Genomic DNA, 20,660 nt, shown 5'->3' on the forward strand with positions numbered 1-20,660 from the left:
AATGGCTTCTATGAATATACCGCCATTCACCCCATGATGCCAAAGTACAAAATAACTTCACGGACTATACAGGGACCATTTCAACAGGCGCTGAATTGCAGCCACCTCTGGGGTGAAAGGAGGCAAAGGCTATAGGCAGAGAATCATTGGTTTCATTAGTCCCCATTCAAAGACCCAACACAGACCAAGCTGTGAGCCACAGGGAGAGAATAATGACCCCCAAGGCCCAGAACAAGACAAGGGAAAAAATAAATTGTTTGGCCCAAATGTTACAAAATTGTGGCAATGTTTTCTTTGAAAAGCTCTAGCATCCCTGTGCTGTCAAGGAGGGATTTGCAATTAGATGGGGGGGGGATGGTCTGTGTGTCAGGGATGTGCCTTTTGCCACCCAGGGTGAAAATCAGCCTGATTTGGGCCAAATTATAAAACCTTGGGGGGGGGGAATAAGAGTGGAAAAAGTAGCATGGGACCATGTAATTAAACACAATATCACGATGCAGACACATAAGGGGGGTTGAATTAACGTAGCATAAACAACTTGAATTCTGGCATTTCCTAACTTTTGACGGCTTGATTTTACAAACTTAATAACGTTCTTTTTAGGTAGGGTTTGTTTGTTTCTTGGGGGATATGATATATCTTAACGGTGCATTGAGCACAGGCTGGGAATGGTTCGGTACAATTAGTGGAATTGGTTGGTGTGTCTAGTTTCGGAATTCCCAATCCCACGTCACCTCTCTTCGACTAATGCAATGCTCCCTAATGGAAGCACTAGGGATGAAGGGATAAAGCTGTTGGCCCTGTCTCTTTGCTGGGACCATCTCCACTGACTCCACAGCCAGATGCAAAACCAGTCCAAGGTCTTACTTTTAAGTGCAGGTGATCGGTCCAGTGCCCAATGACTTTGTACTCAGCGGTAGAGTTTTTGATCTGGTATTGGTAGATGTCATAACGGCCAGGTGCATCTCCATTCTCGTTAAACGTCACCGGCATCCCAGCAATGCCTGCAAGACAGGAAAGTTTTAACATCAGAGAGCAAAGCAACATCTGCTCCAATGATGTGCAGTGTGTCTGATCCATCTAGCGCAGTGTCCAATCAACTCCTGCTAAAGTCAATGGGATCTTTGCTATTAACTTCAGTGGAGTCCTTAGATCAGAGGTTCTCAAACTGTGGTCTGCGGACCATCAGTGGTCCACGAGCTCCATTCAGGTGGTCCACGGATAGTTCCCTCTAAGGTGCATACCTAGGTGGTCGCACACGAGGGAATGAAGGGCCACCCACCTAATTAGTGGAGCCCCGCAGGCGATGCACCACTAATTAGGTGCCTGAACCCTGGAGAAGACGCACATGTAAGGTCAGGTGGTGGCCTTGGGGGGAATAGAGGGTAACTGGGAGGGGGCAGTGAGGTGAGAAGAGGGGGTGGGGGGGATTTGGGACATGTAGGACTGTGGTGGCCAGAGAAAGAGGCGACTTTCCCCAGCTCCAGGGCTGCCGGGGAGACACTGCCCCCCTTCCCGCCTCAGCTCGGGGGCTGCCACGGCGGGGGAAAGATCCTCCCTCCTTCCCAGCCCCAGCTCGGGGGCGGCCATGGTGGGGGAGAGAGGGCACATCCATCGCATTAGAAAGGTAAGACTACTGATATTAAAATATGAGTTGTGTGCTTTTATTTGTAGAACAAAAGAAGTTAATTATTATTAGAGTTTTTTTTATATAATGCTTTTATCCAAAGCACTTTACAATAGTTAGCTAACGATACACACAACATTTGGAAAGATCATTAAGTGGTTCGCCAACACCCTCAGCCATTTTCAAGTGGTACGCGGAAAAAAAAGTTTGCCTTAGATTATTCTCTTCTTCCATAGTCTCTTCCCAGTGTCATGCATTCTGGTGACATTTGATAAATACTATTAAAAAAATAAACCAGCCTTGCAAACCTGCCAGGACAATTTACCAGCCTGTAGAGACAGAGGACAAATGGATACTTAGCTATTTGGTTACTATTAATTCAATAGTCAGACAAAACTACATTTGCCTTCTAAACAAAGAGCACACCTGTCCCAATTGTTATTAACAACATTTGGCTAGAAATGCCTGGTTTGATAAATAATGCGTAAACAGAAGTTTCACTCCATTTAATAAAATCACAGAAACAACACATCCTGGGGAGTATAAAGGGGCTCCCTCTGCCATATGCCAACATCCTTTTAAACAGAGAGATTTGATGATTATATTACTGCAGAAGGTTTCTCTAAACAAAAGCTCACTGTTGTACTGATGATCGTAGAATTGTAGAAACGCAGGGCTGGAAGGGACCTCGAGAAGTCATCGAGTCCAGCCCCCTGCACTGCGGCTGGACCAAGTAAACCTAAAGCCTCCCTGACAGGGGTTTATCCAACCTGTTTTTAAAAACTTCCAATGATGGGGATTCCACAACCTCCCTTGGAAACCTGTTCCAGAGCTTAACTACCCTGATAGTAAGTTTTTCCTAATATCTAACCTAAGTCTCCCTTGCTGCAGATTAAGCCCATTACTTCTTGTCCTACCTTCAGTGGCTGTGGAGAAGAATTGATCATCATCCTCTTTTTAACAGTCATTAGCATATTTGAAGACTGTAGTCAGGTCCTGTCCCCTCCGTCTTCTTTTTCAAGACTAACCATGCCCAGGTTTTTTTTTAACCTTTCCTCACAGGTCAGGTTTTCTAAACCTTGTAGCATTTTTGTTGTTCTCCTCTGAACTCTCTCCCATTTCTCCACATCTCTCCTAAAGCACGGCGCCTGGACCTGGACACAGCACTCCAGCGGTGGCCTCATCCATGCCGAGTAGAGGGGAACAATGACCCCCCCCCCGTGTCTTACTTCTGACACTGATCCTTTCGTCTCTGATATTTACTCTCAAGGATTTGTAAACTTGTTAAAACATCCAAAATAAACAAACAGATAAAAAAACAAATCCGCTTGCCCATGCAGATGAAGATAATGAAAAAACAAAAACGCATGGAATCAGATCCTCAGCTGGTGAATGTCAGTGCAGCTCCCTTCAGCACCTGGCCTCCTCACCTGGCAACAACTACTTAATTTCCCTTGGCCAGCGGGTGATTAGAATTTGGCAAGGCTGAAATTAATTAATAAATATCACATCATCAGTGCCTAGATACTGCAGGGAGGGGGTCGTTAGAAATTCCTTGGGCCTGATATGGAAGGCTGTTGGCCTGGCAATGGCAGAACCGTTTGGAGAGACTCTGGGGCTGGTATCCCCCAGCCTTGCACCTTGTGCGGTCACTCTTAGGCCCTAACTCAGCAAAGCATTTAAACAACATGCGTAAGTCCATCCCTCTTCAGCGAAGCCTGGCGCTTCACTATTAGGAAGTGCTGCAGTCTCATGGCCAGTGGAACTGACGCATGAGCATAGATGCTTTGCCCAGTCGGGCCGGCCTGTTGAATTGCAGCCTTAGGCCAGCACAGAACACCTCCAGATCAGAATTCTCCACTCACGCCGGTGGTAGCAGTTCACACCCCCTTTGCACAAGTGCAAACGGTTCCAAAAGGTGCCAAGCGGGGAGGCAAGCTGAGACGTTATGACAGAGAGGGGGGAGGGGGAAGACAGGGGGGCACATTATTGAGAGAGAAAAAGAGAGAAATGACACTACAAAGTTATGTTGGCTTAACTACATCACTTGGGGCTGTGCAAAATGTCATGCCCTGTGCAATCTAACTAAGCCAACCTAAGGTCCAGTGTAGACACCGCTAGGTCAACAGAAGAATTGTTCTCTCCACCTACCTACCACCTCTCGGAGAGGTGGATTTACTACAACGATGGAAAAACCCCTTCCGTCACTGCAGCACGTGTCTACACTCCAGTGCTGCAGCTGTCCTGCTGTAGCATTTCTGGTGTAGACATAGCCCGAGAGAGAAGGACTATGTAGAGTAGATGCCAGAAGAACTAATTCACTCCCATGTGGAAATCAGCCTGCTTTTCCTCACCTGTGTCATTTATCCGATCAATCGCATTACCCGTGTAAAGCAGATTGCAAAGGGCACTCTGCAGGGCTCCCTCCCCACCCGCTAGTGGCCTGCACGGTCTCTCACCATCTTCGGATGTCTGGGAATCTCTTTCTTAAAGCACTGAATAATAAATCCACATACAGTGTCAGGGCATCGTGACGCTACATCATTCATTCAGCAGGAGTGGTGATCTCCTCTCAGCAGTCAGCTATGGAGCTTGCCGAGGAAAACAACCACACAGCATCTCTCGCATTTATATACAGGCTGGGCGAACGCGGACTTCATGAAATGGAGGGGCTGGAAGCAGTGGCTACAAGCAGGCTTAGCCCAGACAGATGCTGTGCATAATTTCTCTGCACAGTTCTGCTGGTACACCTCAATCTTGACCCACAACCTCCCTCGCTATTCCAGCCATAGGCTTCCCCCTGAAAGCACTTAATCCTGACCTGCCATTCTCCTGCTACTCCAGTCCTGGACCTCACACAGTTCTGCCAACTATATTTGCAAGAGACACAGACAGTGCAGACAACTGACCGACACATCCCTACCCCTGCTCCCTGAACACCCCATGCTATCGGAGTCCTCAGGCTGGGGCTCTGCTCAACACAGGCTGCCAGGCAGGCACTGAGCTTTGTGATGCAGGCCGACAAGGAGCAGAGATTACTCATTAGGCTCATTTAACTCGAGGCAGCCTTTGAATCCAGGCCCCTGGGGCTGCACTAACCCACTGCACTACTGAGCCCTTCAGATAAAGAAGCAGGGTTTGATTCAGACTTGGACTGAGCAAGGGGATCTCCGTTGGTGTCAGTGGCCCACAGAGCGAGGCGGGGGGGGGAGGGAAAGGAATATGATGGCTTGCCCTTACTGGCTGTCATGGTGCCAGCGCGCTTCCCACCGGGCATGCCGGTCAGGGTGAACACCCTCCGTTTGCAAATGGCAGCTCCGCCGCCGGTCCCTCCCCTCCCCACAGCTCATTACGCTTGACAGAGTGATTGGCTTTGACATCTCCTGCCACTCATGTGCAGTGGGGATTGCCCTAACTTGGCACTCAGGGATGTAGCCCGGGGAGGGAGAATGGGTGTGAGCCGGGATGCAATGCAAATACTTCAAAACAGTGGCGGCCAATGCTCAACCTCGGCTCCACACCAGCTGCTCGCTGCACAGAAACATTTCCCGCAGCGCACAAGGGATAGCTACTGGAAGGGGGAGTTTCGCCGCCTGCAGCTTTGCCACATTTAAAAAAAAAAATTTACTTTAAAGTAAAATCAAATGAACTGTGCAAATAAATACGAACACAAGAAGAGAACAGAAAATCAAGCAAGAGGGGAAGAAGGAAAAATAAATAAGGAAGACAGATTGCAGAGGAGATTGCAGGGGAGAGATAAATAGAAGTAATAAGAAGGAAGGGACAGAAAATGTTTATTAAAGAGATATAGTACAGGGAAGAGATGAGTTTCCAGAGGAGATCTGAAGGAAGACAAAGCTGTAACAGAATGAATCAGACGAGGAGCTCATTTCAACAAAGGGGGAGAGGAAAGAGAGAAGGAATGGAAGTAGAACAAGAAACGGAAGCTAAATAAGGAAAGGTGGTGCTGTGTTAAGGCTTGGGGCTAGCAATGTAAAGGCTCTAGGTTCGATTCCCGCTGCTGACTCCCTGTGTGACTGTGGGAAAAAATCACCAGAGTTTTCAGGAGGGGTTAGTTCCTTAGACAAGTGGTCAGTACTGGGATTTTTTGAAAGCTCCTATGTGACTCAGGAGCACAAGTCTCATTGACTTCCAGCGTCCTCCTACGTCACTCGGGTGTTCTTTAAAATTCCTAGCCTTAATTTTCAGAAGCGCCCAGCAGCTTGGGTGCTGAGTTCTTTTGAAAATCTGCTTCTTCATCACTCTGTGCCTCAGCTCCTTCTCTAGAACGTGAGGACAATAATAAAACCACGGCATCTATTTAGATTGTAGGCTCTCTAGGGCAAGGACTGTCTCTCACTGTGTATGTGTATCTCAGCTGGGGCTTCTAGTTGCTACCATAATACACATAATAAATAGAAAGTCCAGGCCGGGAGCAGAAGAGACCTGGTTCCACTTTCATTCACAGCCCCATAGATCTGGAGTAACTCCAGTGACTTTACCAGAGTCATTCTCCAGTTACTCAGAGCATAATTGGTCCTTGTTCCTCTCTTACCGCGCCCCCCCTCGCCCCCACCCCTCCGCCATGTTGAAGGCCAGACAGCGTGACCCCCTGCAGACAGACAGACCTGAGAAGTTGACGTTGCGGATGTACTTGAGCAGCTCCACGCCGTCCACTGGGTCCATCCTGGGGCAAAGGCCGACCTTGCCGGGACACAGGCTCTTGTGCATGTTGTGCAGGGCATGGCCCATGGCATACACAGCGTCAATGACGAACTGCACCTTCCCCTCTTGCTCGTACGAGGAGTCCTGGCCAATCCGCTCGCGGTCTGCAAACACACAACATGGGGCCATGGCAGCATCAGCTCGCTGGTCGCTCCCTTCAGCCAATCCCACCGCACCCACCACACTTCCCACAATTCCTCCCACTGGGATTGGCAGAGCTGGGAGCTGCTGATGGCCTCCCCCATTTCCTAGAGTGATTACTGCAAGGAAAGACTGAACTCAGGTCTGAGGGAGTTTCCCCAGAGCCAGCATACATTCTCTTGTCCCTACGGTACCAAGGATCTGGGATGAGGATGGTACTACTGTATCTGGGAGCTCACTACAGCCATTTATTGCTGCTAGAAGAAGCTGGCACTTCTGCCTTACACCATTCCCGATACAGCCATGCTTGTGGGATCTAGTAATGTAGAAAGGCTCTGATTTTAAGAGTGACTCCCATTAAGTTCAGTCAGAGGCGCAGGTGCTCAGCTGTTCGGAAAACCAGGCCGAATAATAAACGGGCAGGAAGGACGGCCTTGCGGTTTAAAGCTGGGGACTCACAATCTACTCCCAGCTCTGCCTCTCACCTGCTGTGACACCTTAGACCAGTCATCAGGGGCCTGCTTTTTTCAGAACAGATGATGGCTTGCAAATCCCGTGACGGCGACTGCAGTTGGAGCTGTGGGTTCCCCACATCTCTGAGAATCTGCCCCTTTAATCTTTCTCTGCACCCTAATTCCACAACTGCAAAACAGTCGTTTCTTTGTCTGCCTTGTTTATTTCAATCATAAGCTCAAAGGAGCCTCATCATACCAGGCAGATATGTTACAGATAATAATAGATAAGTCCTATCTAAATTCCTAGATAGAACCATTACTCTGATCCGAATACTCCCAAATACTGAGGTATAGGTAATCCTGATCTGAATTTTATACTCTGAGCACATCTCTGACACGTATATTTCTATGGGCATAGCTGTGAGCTGCTAGACATCTATTGTGCAGAAGTTCCCCTGAGATGCATAGCAGCATCATTTAATCACTTATAGTTGTTTCGCACTTCCATCTTAACACTGATCTCTACTCTAAAGCCCATAAAATCCTTCAGCTAGTTAGAACTCATCTTTCCCAGCCAGGAAGTTTATGGTACATAAACTTTACACAGTAAACAGCATCAGGGTGAAAATATATTCCAAGCAAGCCCCAAACTCTTCATGGAACTTGAATGAGGCTGCAGTGGACAGTTCTGAAGCTGCGGCAAACTATAGCCAATATCCAAAGCCTGGTACCCATGGCTGGAGTGGAAAGATGTCATCTCACTGCACTGCAAGCACCGCCTTAGGGAGATACCTCCTCCAGCTCTGCCAAACTCCCCAGTACTGCGATAAACATTTCCAGGAAGTCCCACCTTCTGGAGGCGGGACATCCAGGAGCATTAGAATAACCTGGCAGATCCTCTGCAAGCCATTAAAAGTGCAGAGCTTGTCACAGTTCCTTCCTGGTCACTATGATCACCATTATACAGGACCCCTGAAATACTTAACTGGGAGGCAGGCAATGTGTGGCCTAGATCTTATTTGGTATAACTAGACATGGTTGGAAAATTTCAAGTTTTCAATGAAAAATCAAAAACTGAAATACTTCAGTTCAAAATCAAAATATTTCAATTCTGAAATGCCACCATGGTGCCTAATGGGGGTTGTAGGTCAGGTGCCTCATATGCCTCTATAGGCTGGGCTCCCTGGTTGGACTACATCTCCCATGATTCATAATGACCATTATCACCACCCCCATGAATGGAGGTGTTGTATCATGGCAGTCGCATGCCACAGTGCATCCTGGGAGATGAAGTCCAACTGAAGAACCTGGCATATGATGCAACTGAACTACAACTTCCAGGAGGCACCGTGGTGGTATTTCAAAATCAGATTATTTTCATTTTCAGCCAAAACCACTTCCATTTTCAGATGTTCTGTTTTTAGACAAAAAATTGAAATATCCCACCGAAGGCATATGCTGTTCATGTAAAATTCCATTTTGTCGAAATCCCAATTTTCTGTCAAAAAACAGTTTCGATAGACTATTTTTGGCCAGCCCTGAGCAGAAGACTTGATTCCTGATTGCCCATAGGGAGTCACAACACTCTCGCTTCACGATGGGAAGATGCTCCCTGTACGCCTCTCCCTGGGGAGCTCAGGACTGTGGCTAGCCCCTAAATTCAGACCCCGTTCTGAGCTTCTCCTCCACTTCACCCCTGAGCCTGGCCTGTGGATTGTTTTATTTACACCCCACTAGAGCTGTCTGCAGTTGGCACTGGGCCACACGGCACATATTCTCTGGCATCCCCAAGTTCACATACTCCAGTCACAGCCTGAGCTACAGCTTATGCAAATATTATTCATCCTCCAGCATGCTGGGCTCATCAATCTCACCATCAGCTGTGACAGTATCAGTCTCTCGGGAGCTATCCGCAGTGTCAAGGGACTGTCTGTGCAACATCCATCACTAGCCACGCATCCTCTACCATGCTCTCCCCACCTCCCTCCCCACCCCCGTTGAACTCTCCTCCCATCCTACTCCCCCACCGGCCCTCTCCGCTCCCCCAGGCGCTGACCCATAGATTGATTCCCCACCTCGCCCGCCAGCCCTAGATGGTGGAATCATTCAAGTGTGCAGTAATTACCAGCGACAGCTGCCTGCCTTTCCCTGTCATAACCGCTCCTAATGGGACTTGAAACATGTTAATCATTTAGCGAAAGACACCGATTAACGTAACATGCTGTTAATTAGAGCTAAGAAAGAGTCCCCCGTGGTGTGGCGCTGCAGTAGTGTGTGGCCGATAGGGGCTTTCCCGCTACTCCAGCATCACATCCAATAACAGAACCCTCCAGATGCCCATCTGAGTGACACCAAGCACAGGGGGCTAACGTCATGGGAGCTCGGCAAAGCAGATGGGGGCTTTAACCCAGGGCAAGGAGTGGGCTTTGTGAAGTGAGGGCCTGTGAGGAACCATCTGAGGGGACATTCAGCTACCAGGAGTGGTATGAACGGTACTAGGGAGACACTGTGTGGGGACAGCATGGGGGTGATTTTGGGGGGTGTTCTGCACTGGATTGTACAGGTCCTTCCAGGGTTTCTGATTCCAGGCCGGGCCTTAGGGAGACCCTGTGTGATAACTCCAGGCAGCACAGGCTGGGAGTTAGAGAGCCAGAGAGAACCACAGGGTCTGTCCGACACCAGCCGCCTGAGTCAAGAATCCCCTTTATATTCACTACGTCTCTTCTCTACCACTGGGGGGCTCTAGGAATCAGGCCACTTGTGGCAGTCCCTGCACAAGGGTAAAATGTCCCCAGGCCACTCAGTACCCAACCCAGCGAGGTGCAGGCCTCAGGAGATTGCAAGGGTAGATTAGAATTCGCAGCCAAAGGTTCAGAAGCTTCCAGTGCCTTGAGATGTGCTTCCGTCACCCCCCACGCCATGGTGTAGCCGTGGGTGATGAAGGGTCTCTGCTCCTCCCCATTTCCAAGCAGCACTGGCAGCAAGTTCCCAGCTCCCCACAGCACCCAGCAAAAGGGGCGAGGGAGAAGCTGCACCACGCCACTCTGTCTTCCCTACCCCACCCCGTTGTGCTAGGAACCTGGCCAAAAGACCCCAAGATGTGCCAGGCGGGAGCCCCAGTGACTCTAGCCACAGCTAAGCAATGGGGCAACGCCAGGTTTGATCTCCCCAGAGGCTGGCCTGGAAGGGAGTCCCCTAGAGAGGCAATGGCTAAAAGCCTCCAGGTTTGGTTACACAACCCCAAGCCTAGAGAGGCTTCATGGGAAGTCATGACCTTTTTGGGTAGGCGTGGGCCAGAGCAGCCAAGCGAAGCTCCTGATCTGATCAGGTGGGGGAATCTATGGTTACAGGTCAGGCCTGTGTCTCTTTTCTAGCAGGGCTGGTTTGGAATCAAGATTCCGCCGCATTCACATGGCTCGTACGGCGCCCCTGCGGGAAAAACGCACGTAAAATTGGAAGTTATCGGCTCTTCTGAACCATGAACGCAAAGAAAATTCAGGGCAGGCCCCGGGGGACGGGAACTGAAGTGAAACGTCCCCTCTGCCCCTGCAAAGCGAAACCAACGAGCAACTGGGTTCAAAGCCAGTCCATCCAGCTGGTTCTGGGAGCCGCCACCTTGCCGCCAGGCTTCGCGCACATCAAAGCCCTGCGAGGAAGGGAACACGAAGAACGTAAGCAGCACAAAGGGCTTCTCCGGGTGGGTTTGAAGCAGTCCCCGCTAGACAGCGAGCCCTGGAGGGGCGGAGGAGAAAAGGAACACTGAGAAAGGAACACTGCTTGTTTAGTCAGTCTGCAGAAGAGAAGAGTGAGGGGAGGTTTGATAGCAGCCTTCAACTACCTGAAGGGGGGTTCCAAAGAGGATGGAGCTCGGCTGTTCTCAGTGGTGGCAGATGACAGAATAAGGAGCAATGCTCTCAAGTTGCAGTGGGGGAGGTCTAGGTTGGATATTAGGAAACACTATTTCACTAGGAGGGTGGTGAAGCACTGGAATGGGTTACCTTGGGAGGTGGTGGAATCTCCATCCTTAGAAGTTTTTAAGGTCAGGCTTGACAAAGCCCTGGCTGGGATGATTTAGTTGGTGTTGGTCCTGCTTTGAGCAGGGGGTTAGATTAGATGATCTCCTGAGGTCTCTTCCAACCCAAATCTTCTATGAAATGTGAGCCTTGGAGCCCAGAACGCGACGCATCCCTCTGCAGAGCTGGAAGCTGGCACAGCATGTGATTAAAAGGCACCTGTCCCATGCAGAGACCGGCTGGCCCTGGTCTTCGCCGTGCTTCAGGCCATGATGCTCTCACCTCCCGTCTGTTCTCCCTGCCTCGTGGCATGTCTGAGACGAGTGGAGACAGCACAGCATGTCTGATGGCCGAGCCATGCCTGAGCCTCGGCCAAGGACATAAGGGGATGGCTGGGTTTGGTTGTCTGAGGAGGGTGAGATAAAGGTAGTACAGAGAGAGATAAGGGAGTGCTGCAGTGAGATTCTGTCTTGCACCTGGGAGCAGTGCTGATATGGGTATCCTGCAAGCGCTCTCCCAGCCCCTTCCAGCAGGAGCACCGTGTACACTCCCCAGGCAGAGCGTGTTTGTGCTGGGCATCCCCCCTGCCCAAGCTGGGTGGGGACTCGGGCTGGAGGAACAGGAGAGAGCAGAGAGAGCAATAAGAAGGAGATGGATGGGGAAGAGAGGAGAAGATGGAGACTCAATCTCAGGCTTGCACAATAGCCCAGAGGCCAGTTCATCAGCTGAATTTGAACCTGGTACATTCATCACCAAAGGAGAAGGCCTGGGTCACCTGAGCTAGAGGAGTAGCTTTGTTAGCTGGTAACAGTAATAGGCTGTTGTCCTCTGTGTGACCAGCCAGCACAGGGAAAGGCACAGTGTGCAAGCATGCTCCTCTTGCTTGGAACCAGAATCCCCTCTGTTGGCAGCTGAGCCAATGCCATCTTTGTGACAAAGCCCAAATCAGCTGGGCTTTAACCGTTCGGCTACCAAAGTTCTGATCACAAATGGAACAAAAAGGGGCCAGTCCTCAGCCACCTTCCCAGCGAGCCTGAACCCAGAACCTCCTGTCGCTCTGCCCTAGCCCCTTCCCCAGAAGGACATCTCTTTCTAGGACATCATCCACAGCACTGGATGCCACCTACCCCACTGCCCGTGGTGGCCGGCCAGCCAGTACCATTCTCTGCCATTCAGTGTCTTCTGACTGCTCACGAAGCCCTCCACGCATGACAATTGGGAGAAAAGCCAACAGTAGGGGAGCAACATTTGGTTATTTGTAGCCACCTACGGGACTCCTCGCACCACTTCAGACAGTGCAGACAATGGAGGACACCAGGGTACTGTACCTGCAGGCCAACCCACATAGAATCACAGAAATGTAAGACTACATGCTTTCTGAGTAGCTAGACCTTTGGCACACAGTATAATTCATGGTTCCCTTGGGAGGTCTCGTTGAGGGCTGAAGCCTCAATGCATCCTGTTTAGGTCCCACCAATGGGTGGTCCTAGGGATTGCCTCCCTTTATTCATACCCTTCCTCCCTCATCTCTCCCACCCTGCAATACCCCTAACACATCATTGCTCCTGAACCATCTACACTCTAAGTTTCCCACTCCTCTGGAGCCAGGGCAGAGATTTGTATTCTGCTTTTCTCTGTACACAAATAGCCACCATAATACCTCCAGTGTCTGCGATGCTCCATTAAGATTACAGGGCCAGAAGCCAGGAAGAGCAGAAGTGAGAGAGAGCATGGTGTGCGCGTCCCTAGAGGTAACATGTGGCATCGCTTCCACCACCTAGAATGGCAGCTACCTGCCCAGGCAAGCAGAAGGGAAGAGAGAGTCGTAAGAGTGATGTGAGCCGGTGTCCCCCTTTCCGCGCCTCTCTCTCCACCTTCACCTCAGAATGAGAGCGCGGACGCGTGCCGCAAGAACGAAGCGCTGAAACAAATGGATAGCGAACTGACCAACAAGAAAAGATTGCATCAAGGAGGTAAACTTATAGCCCATTCTTCGAAGTTATCCATATGCTTGTGGAGTACATGGAGATTACTCATGTGAAACTCATCAAGTTATCCTTTCTTCCACGTTATTGACAAGGGCTATTAATCTTCTCCCTCAGCATAGGTCCTTCCATGCATTCATCTCTCACCAGGCAGACAAGCCACTCTATCTTGCCAAGATAATTACCCATTAAAAAAAGGGTGCAATAGACTTTACTCCAAAGCTAAGCTTCAGGGGTTGCTCCCCGAGCGCCTGGCTATGTGGGGCTGCTATCTTCCAGCTAACGCATGTTATGCCACCACAGGACACTAAGCATATCATATGCGCACTGTCCCGTCATCAGGTGACGTTGAACACGTGATATGTGCACTACACCATCAGATAAAACTGAGCACGTCATATGTGCATTGTCCCATATGCTCTCACATGATGATGAGCACGTGCTATGTGCATTGTCCTTGTACATGATCATGTGGGGCAGTGTATGCAAATAATACCATGTGACACGGCGAACAAGATACGTGCGTTGTCACTACACTCTCAAGAAAGACTGAGCATGCGAATGTTATCACATGATTCTGAGCCTGTGGAATGTGCACGATCTGTCCATTTCCCACTTTTCAGTCACTAATATAATCTTGCAGTTAAGGCACTGGCTTAGAACTCAGGACATACAGGTTCAAGACCCCAGCTGTCAGACATCCTGTTGGCTTTGGGCAAGTCACTTAATCTCTTTCCCCATCTGTATAATGGGGATAAGAATTCAGCCTCCGGCTTTTTAGATGACAAACTCTTGTGTGCTAAGACTATGTGAGTACGGTGCCTAGGACAACGAGGTCCTGATCTGAACAGGGGCCTTGTGCACTCGTGAAAGGCTATGGATCCCATTACAAATCACCCATGCTGTTCACTCTCCCGGCACTAACTGGCCCGCTCGTTGGCAGCCTGACCACAGAGCACAAGGACTGAATTCCCTTCTCATCACTCACAGGGCTCCCTCCTGTCAAGGTTGAGCTACATTAGCCGGGGTGCTCTCCTGCTGCTTCCATTGCAGCTTGTGTTGTAGATAAGTGGAAGTCTCCGGGACTGTCAGCCCAGCACCTTTCATCAGGACTAAAATGTTTTCCAAAAGGAAATGAGGTTGCGCGGGGAGAGAAAAATGCAGATCAGCGAACAGAGTTTTGCAATGGCATGTTCCAGACAAGAGTACAATAATTCACTCTGAAGCTCTCAGTAGATTAGGACGGCGAAGCCAATGTGACCCTGCTGATTATAATAGCCGGGTCGTGCATCGTTCCACTGGTCTGATAATTAATTTTCAAGTATGCGACGTGTCTAGCTGGGCACCCCTCCGAGAGCGGCCGTAGCTATCTTCTCAAGCGATGCATGAGAAAGGATTAGCAGCAATTCCGATCACATCCCCGGCACTGGCTTTCCGCTGGAGTTAATCAAAATCACTCCCCATTCTTCTCTTGAGAGCTACAGTGATGGTGCTCCAGACCACCGGCAGCTTCTGTACCACAACCTCCCCTGGCGTGAGAGTCGCCACGGAGAATAATGAATGGTCACCAGCCAAGGGGGAGGCATCCACATACTCCAGTCTCTGCTTCTCCTTCAGATGATCCTGTAGAAAATTGGGCAGGAGCACCAGTTGTGGGGAGCTGACATCTATTCCTGTCCTGGCCTCTCCCAGCAGGAGGTGCTGTATGGAGCGGGTCAGGCACACTGGCCATGGAGGAGCTCAAAGCTACTCCAGTCTTGGCCTCTCCCAGCCAGAGGCATTTTTCTCCTGGCGGAGAGTTTCCCTGCACAGGGACAGCTCTTCACTGACTGGGCCAGGTAGCGCAAAGTAGCCTTAGTGGAGCAGAGAGTCCTGCCCTAGCTTTCAGCACTGGTACAGGAAGCAGAATTGGGACTCAGTTTCCCCTTCCTTTCATGGCTTCCTATGTGCACTAGCAATTCAGCAGGGGGCCACAGTAGCTGGCAGCAGTGAGACAATTTCCTAGCGGGAGCCCAGCTTGAGCCTGAATTTCCAGAGCTGCTCAGCCCCTGCCACCCCCAGACTTCAGGCAGAGCCGCGGGTGCTCAGCACCTCTGCAACCCAGACTCCAGGTACATCACGTCCCACACCTAAAACAATGGAGGCACGAGCAGCCCCTTTAGAAAGCAACTTGCCCGCAGTAACAGAGCTAGTGCAGGAGCCCAGATCCCCAGCCAGGGATCTCTCCACTCCCTCCAAGCCAGCCTCATCCGACTTATCCACTTAAGCAACAGGCGCCCAGGACAAATCCTCACATATGTTCGCCTGACTGATACATGCTGCGGAGGAAAAAAAACATCACCACCACGTTATCAGCAGGAGACCAGGGAGGAACGAAAACATAAAGGCAAAAGAACACGAAGAAGATCAGCCCCCACCAAAAAACCCCTCCATCCACATTAATATTCAGCATCCATCAGTAGCCTGATCTGAGCCGCTTCACAGCTGCGTGGAGGATCCCCAGCCCAATTTCAAGGCAGCACTAACATTCAACCTTGCAAAAGTAAAGTCATTAATTAGCTATCTAGTAAAAAAAAAAAAAAAAAATAGCCAGTGGCCACTGGGAAAACCCTTCTGGCCTAGAGCTACCTGCTTGGTTTGGGGTTTTGAAAACACCCCCAGCCACATGCCCTCCTGTCCCACCTCAAGATCCCCATGACTGCCCTTCTTCTGGTCCTCAGACCCCATTGCCAGTTCCTCTGTAGGTCTCATTACAACAGCGCCCCCCACACCACCTCTTTCCTGTACTGATGAGCCTGTGAATTCTTCAAGAGGCAGCAGCAGGCAAGGAGCCTCTTTGGCCCGTCTGCGTGGGCCACACCGCATGGCAGAGTAAGAGAGGAGCGCCAGGAGCCACAGCCAGTTCAAAGACAGAGCACCTGAAGCTTCTGCTTCCATGGGGAATGTGGGGCTGTGGGAGACAGGTCCTGGCTAGAGGTGTCTTGGCTACCACCAGCTAGAGAGGAGATGGCCCCCACTAGATCCTAGCCAGATTGGAGAGGAGTCCCAGTTTGTGAACGGCTGAGAACCACTACCTTAGGCGTTCCAAGTGAGCGTAGGCTGTGGGATGGGTCACAGAGGGACAAGAGGAGGACTGTATGATAGATGCAGGATTTCTCTTGCCCTTTAGGGGAGAGGGGGCGTTGCTGGAATGAGAGTGGTGAAAGGCGGGAGGCGACCGCAGGAATCGGTGGTTATGTGAAGCAATAAGGGCACTCATCTCCCGTTGCTATTAGAGGAGGTAAATTCACCAACACATCACAGCGATAACACCACACACACCATTTGAAGACATCCTAATTGTGTCCTGGGGCACAATGAGCCAGACAAGAAGAGGCAGGAGTGACAGTTGGGGGAACCAAATCGCAGAGGATTCGCACCCGTCAAAGCGCAGCAGCTACCGTTACTACGGAGACCGCAGCCTTTGTTTGCAGGTTGTAAACTGTAATTGAAGCGAATTTTCAAGGTTGAGATAATCAGAAGCCTCCCTCCCCTCCCCCCCCCCCAAAAAAGGGGAGGAAAAGGGGGAAAAAAGAAAAGAGAAAGGGAAAGACAAGAGGAAAAGAATTTCGTTTCAAAAAGCCGTTCCAATGGACAAAGAAAACGACAAACAGCGGGGGTTGCCGTACCCCGGGGAGTGGGGGGAGCATGCTTAAGTGTATTTTAACACAGCAACATTTTCTCTTCATTTATCGAATTAGGAAACCTCTCCCCAACTCCTCTCTGTCTGTCTCAGCTGAACATACATTTCCAGTCCATACGATGCTCTGATAGCAGAAGGCCCGTCTCCCATTGCACATACCCTATTTAACGCTTCCCAAGGATGCCTGACAACACACTAGGGGCCGAATTCTCTACCGGGCAGTTTTTTCAAGGGTTCGGCCCTCACAACCAGGGCCAACTTTTCCAAACAGCTCCGCAGCTCCCATTGGGACACGGATGGGCAGATGTTCTACAGAGCTCAGCACCCAATGGGCAAGGTCTGAGGCTGGTAGACCAGATGCCAGCTTATGCCAAGGTCATTAGGCCTCAAGTGAACACTCTCAAGTGCATAGCTGGAAACTAGTCTGACTCACCTGTGTGGGAGCATTGCTAAAATAGATATTACAATGGTAACAATGTTTAGTCTTTAGACTTTTGCTTGTAAGTTGCTGCATGCATTAATTTACTTATAATATCTGAAACCCATGCTGCAAGGTAATACTTAAGTGTTCATTCTGTAACTGTAAATCCAGTCCAGAAGGAAACATCACCAAGTGAAAAATACTGGTTTGCACCTATGAGGTGGGGTTTTCTCCAGCCCATCAGGAAGGCCTATTGAATCCATTGTAAGCCAAGGACTTCGCTGATTGCTCCCAGCACACCCATGAAGAGGGGGACGAGCCAAAACACTTGTCCCATCAGCTTGGACTCTAGAAGTCCCTGACCAGAAGGAATTAGGGTCTTTTTATGCCGTTTGAATTCTAAGGGGCAAAGATTCCTAAACCCAAGCAAGAGATTAACCTGGGTTAGCCCTAGAGGATTTATAGCCCTGGCATATTTCAGCGGCTCTATCATTATCTGAAACCTAAGATTGCAACGCATTTGTGTGTGTATGGTTACCTGTTTTAACCTTGTAACTAACACTTCTTAGTTAAAAGCGACAAAGAGTCCTGTGGCACCTTCTAGACTATGGCCTTGGCTACACTGGCGCTGTACAGCGCTGCAACTTGCTGCGCTCAGGGGTGTGAAAACGCACCCCCCCGAGCGCAGCGAGTGCAGCGCTGTAAAGCGCCAGTGTAATCAGCGCCTGCACCGCTGCAAGCTATTCCCCTCGGAGAGGTGGAGTACTTGCAGCGGTGTGACTACACTCACGCTTCACAGCGCTGCCGCGACAGTGCTGTGAATCCCCAAGTGTAGCCAAGGCCTAACAGAAGAATTGGAGCATTAGCTTTCGTGGGTGAATACCCACTTCGTCGGATGCATGTAGTGGAAATTTCCAGAGGCAGGTATAAATATGCAGGCAAGAATCAGTTTAGAGATAACAAGGTTAGTTCAATCAGGGAGGATGAGGCCCTCTTCTAGCAGTTGAGGTGTGAACACCAAGGGAGGAGAAACTGCTTTTGTAGTTGGCTAGCCATTCACGGTCTTTGTTTAATCCTGATCTGATGGTGTTTTCTTAGTTACTAAATCCTTAGTTTACTATAGGATTGGCTACAAACATTGCCTTTGATAAGAGATCTAAGGCACAAATCGACCTGGGGTAAATGACTAGCCCTTTGGGACTGGGAGCAACCTGAATATTTTGTGATCTTTGGTGTAAAGTGACCATATATCCCAGAGTCGAGCTTGGTTGGGTGGCCAGATAGATTGGAGTACCCAAGGGCACTGTTTGTGACCCCATGTTAAGACTGCTATAGTGCCTGAGGAGTTTACACGTGTTACTTGGTTGGTGACATTTAAGTATAGAACTCACAACCAGTGTGGGGTTTGTGCCCTGCTTCCTAACAGTCTGCCTTGAAGCTAGTATTCTCGCTCATGAGACACTCCAGACAACATGATGCAAGGCTCTCCTGGAAATAGGATGACCAGACAGCAACTGTGAAAAATCAGGACGGGGTGGGGGGTAATAGGAACCTATATAAGAAAAAGACCACAAAATCGGGACTGTCCCTATAAAATCGGGTCATCTGGTCACCCTACCTGGAAATCTGCACACTTATTTTGGTGCCTAACTGGGAGCTGAGCTCTCTTGAAAATCTGGCCCGAAGTGTAATGAACTTTGGGGGACTTGGTTTCCTTGGAGCCATAAGATTCTCACTCTATTGGTTCAGATCAGGAGGGGATTTTTTTATTTTTATTTTTTGCAAGGGAAAGCATATCGCTGTGGATGGAGTCTTTTCTGGTCATGGTGACTATGGTTGAAGCAACTTGCTGACATTCTGACTGTTGTGGCTTGTCATTATCTTTTGATCATCAGCCCGTTTCCCTGGCTAACCCCTGCCCCGAGACAGATGATGACAGAAATGTCATTTTCGGAGGCTTGTCTGCTGAGACAGACTGTGAAAGCTCCTGCTCATGTGAACCAGTGGGGCCAAAATCTAATTATTTTAATAGCAGGTGGAAATTCAGTCTAATGGTCTGAGTGCAAGGCTGAGAATCAGAACTCCTGGGTTCTATTCCCAATTTTGCCACTCATTGCAAAACCTTGGCCAAGTCACTTTTACTATTATAATTTGTTTCTATTACCATAGTGCATAGAAGCCCCAGGACCCAACTGTACTAGGTGCTGTACAAACACAGAACAAAAAGACAGCCCCAGCCCCAAAGAGCTTGCAGTCTCCGTGCCTCAGTTTCCCTATTCATAAAATGGGTAGAATACCTGCTTAACAGGGATGTTGCGAGGCTTCATTTCCTCAGAAAGAAGGGGTTAGAGAAGGAGCAAAATGTTATTTAGTACAGCCAAGGATCTGCCATGACTTAGATCCCAATTCAGGAAAACACTTCTGTTTGGGAACATGCTTATACCCAAAGTACGTGCTTTCCTGCATTAGGGCCTTATTCCCCAAGCAAGAGCAATGAAGTTGGGGTAGATTGGGCCAGACCCCCAGCTGATGTAAATCAGCATCAATCTACTGAAGTCAACAGAGCTACCTGATTTCCACCATCTGAGAACCTAGCCCTAGAGCTGTAGGATTTTGATGCAAGAGCAATTGAAACAGCAGTCTGGAGAGAGTTTCATTGGGAGATTGAGGGTTTGCTCAACCCTAAGGGAAAACCCAGGGGCATGAACCCCACACAGAACTCCTCCAAAGGAAACATTTGCACAACCCTGGGAAGCGAGACCAACCAGCTTCAGGCATCCAGATTATTTATTGCCAGCTGTAAGCGCTATTATTTCCCCCCTCTGTTTATATGGTAAACAATCATCCTGGAGACAATTTATTTGCAGAGAGATTCAGATAATATAAAGACGGTCCCTAGGATATCTGTCATGGCTCAGGATTTCAACTGCCTCCGTTGATACTGTGCCCTTAAAATATCACGTGTAATGCTACATTATTATTAAGATGAAGAGATCAGCAGCTTGTGGCAACTGCCAATGCAACCAGTGGGTCGCTTCCTGGTGCTGGAGAGTTCCTGGAGCCAATAGCGCTGATGTGTTCCTTAAGGTCATGCCCAGGTTTTGCATTTCATGAAGGCACAGACACTATGCAAATATCAGTGTATGCAGACAACACAAGCACTGCTAAGGGGAAGAGACAACGGGAAGGAGAGATGGCGAGATGGAGGAAGGAAAGACGGGCGATAGAAAGGACGCAGGGTATAGGGGAAAGAGACAGCCCTCCACTGCAATGTGTTTCCTTTACCTTTTGCGTTTTGTCATTAACACAGCCTATAAACTCTTCAGGGCAAGGTTTGTCTTCTTAAAGCTTGATGCCCCTCTACCACCGTGCTTCATGTACTGCATGCTGGGTGAGAACAGGTGAGGATTCCATGTCTATTAAACCAAACCAGATCTGTATTTCTATATCCGGAGCTACACCACCTGCAGCTTAACATTCCCAGCCATGTGCACACAGACCGACTTCCCGCTGCCTCAACCAAGCTTTTCCAGGGGCCTGGTTTCCCAACGCCTTGCCCCACGTGTGGTCATTTCTATCGTTCTGGTTTCCACGGGCGTCAATGGCAACAC

General features: G+C 49.5%; 1 protein-coding gene across 1 annotated transcript in view; it reads right to left on the bottom strand.

The window, feature by feature from the left end:
- The window catches only part of LOC112106108 (metabotropic glutamate receptor 4), a 178,142-nt gene that overhangs the window by 25,213 nt on the left and 132,269 nt on the right, over positions 1 to 20,660 (bottom strand). Inside the window, exons 6-7 of the mRNA XM_024199166.2 lie at positions 6,256 to 6,456; positions 868 to 1,004 (exon numbers count right to left, since the gene is read on the bottom strand). Of these exons, the coding sequence (XP_024054934.2) occupies positions 868 to 1,004; positions 6,256 to 6,456 (338 nt within the window). The remainder of the gene's footprint in view (positions 1 to 867; positions 1,005 to 6,255; positions 6,457 to 20,660) is intronic.

This window comes from Terrapene carolina, unplaced genomic scaffold (genome assembly GCF_002925995.2).
Source record: "Terrapene carolina triunguis isolate 2854851 unplaced genomic scaffold, T_m_triunguis-2.0 Scaffold197, whole genome shotgun sequence".
Taxonomy (NCBI): domain Eukaryota; kingdom Metazoa; phylum Chordata; order Testudines; family Emydidae; genus Terrapene; species Terrapene triunguis.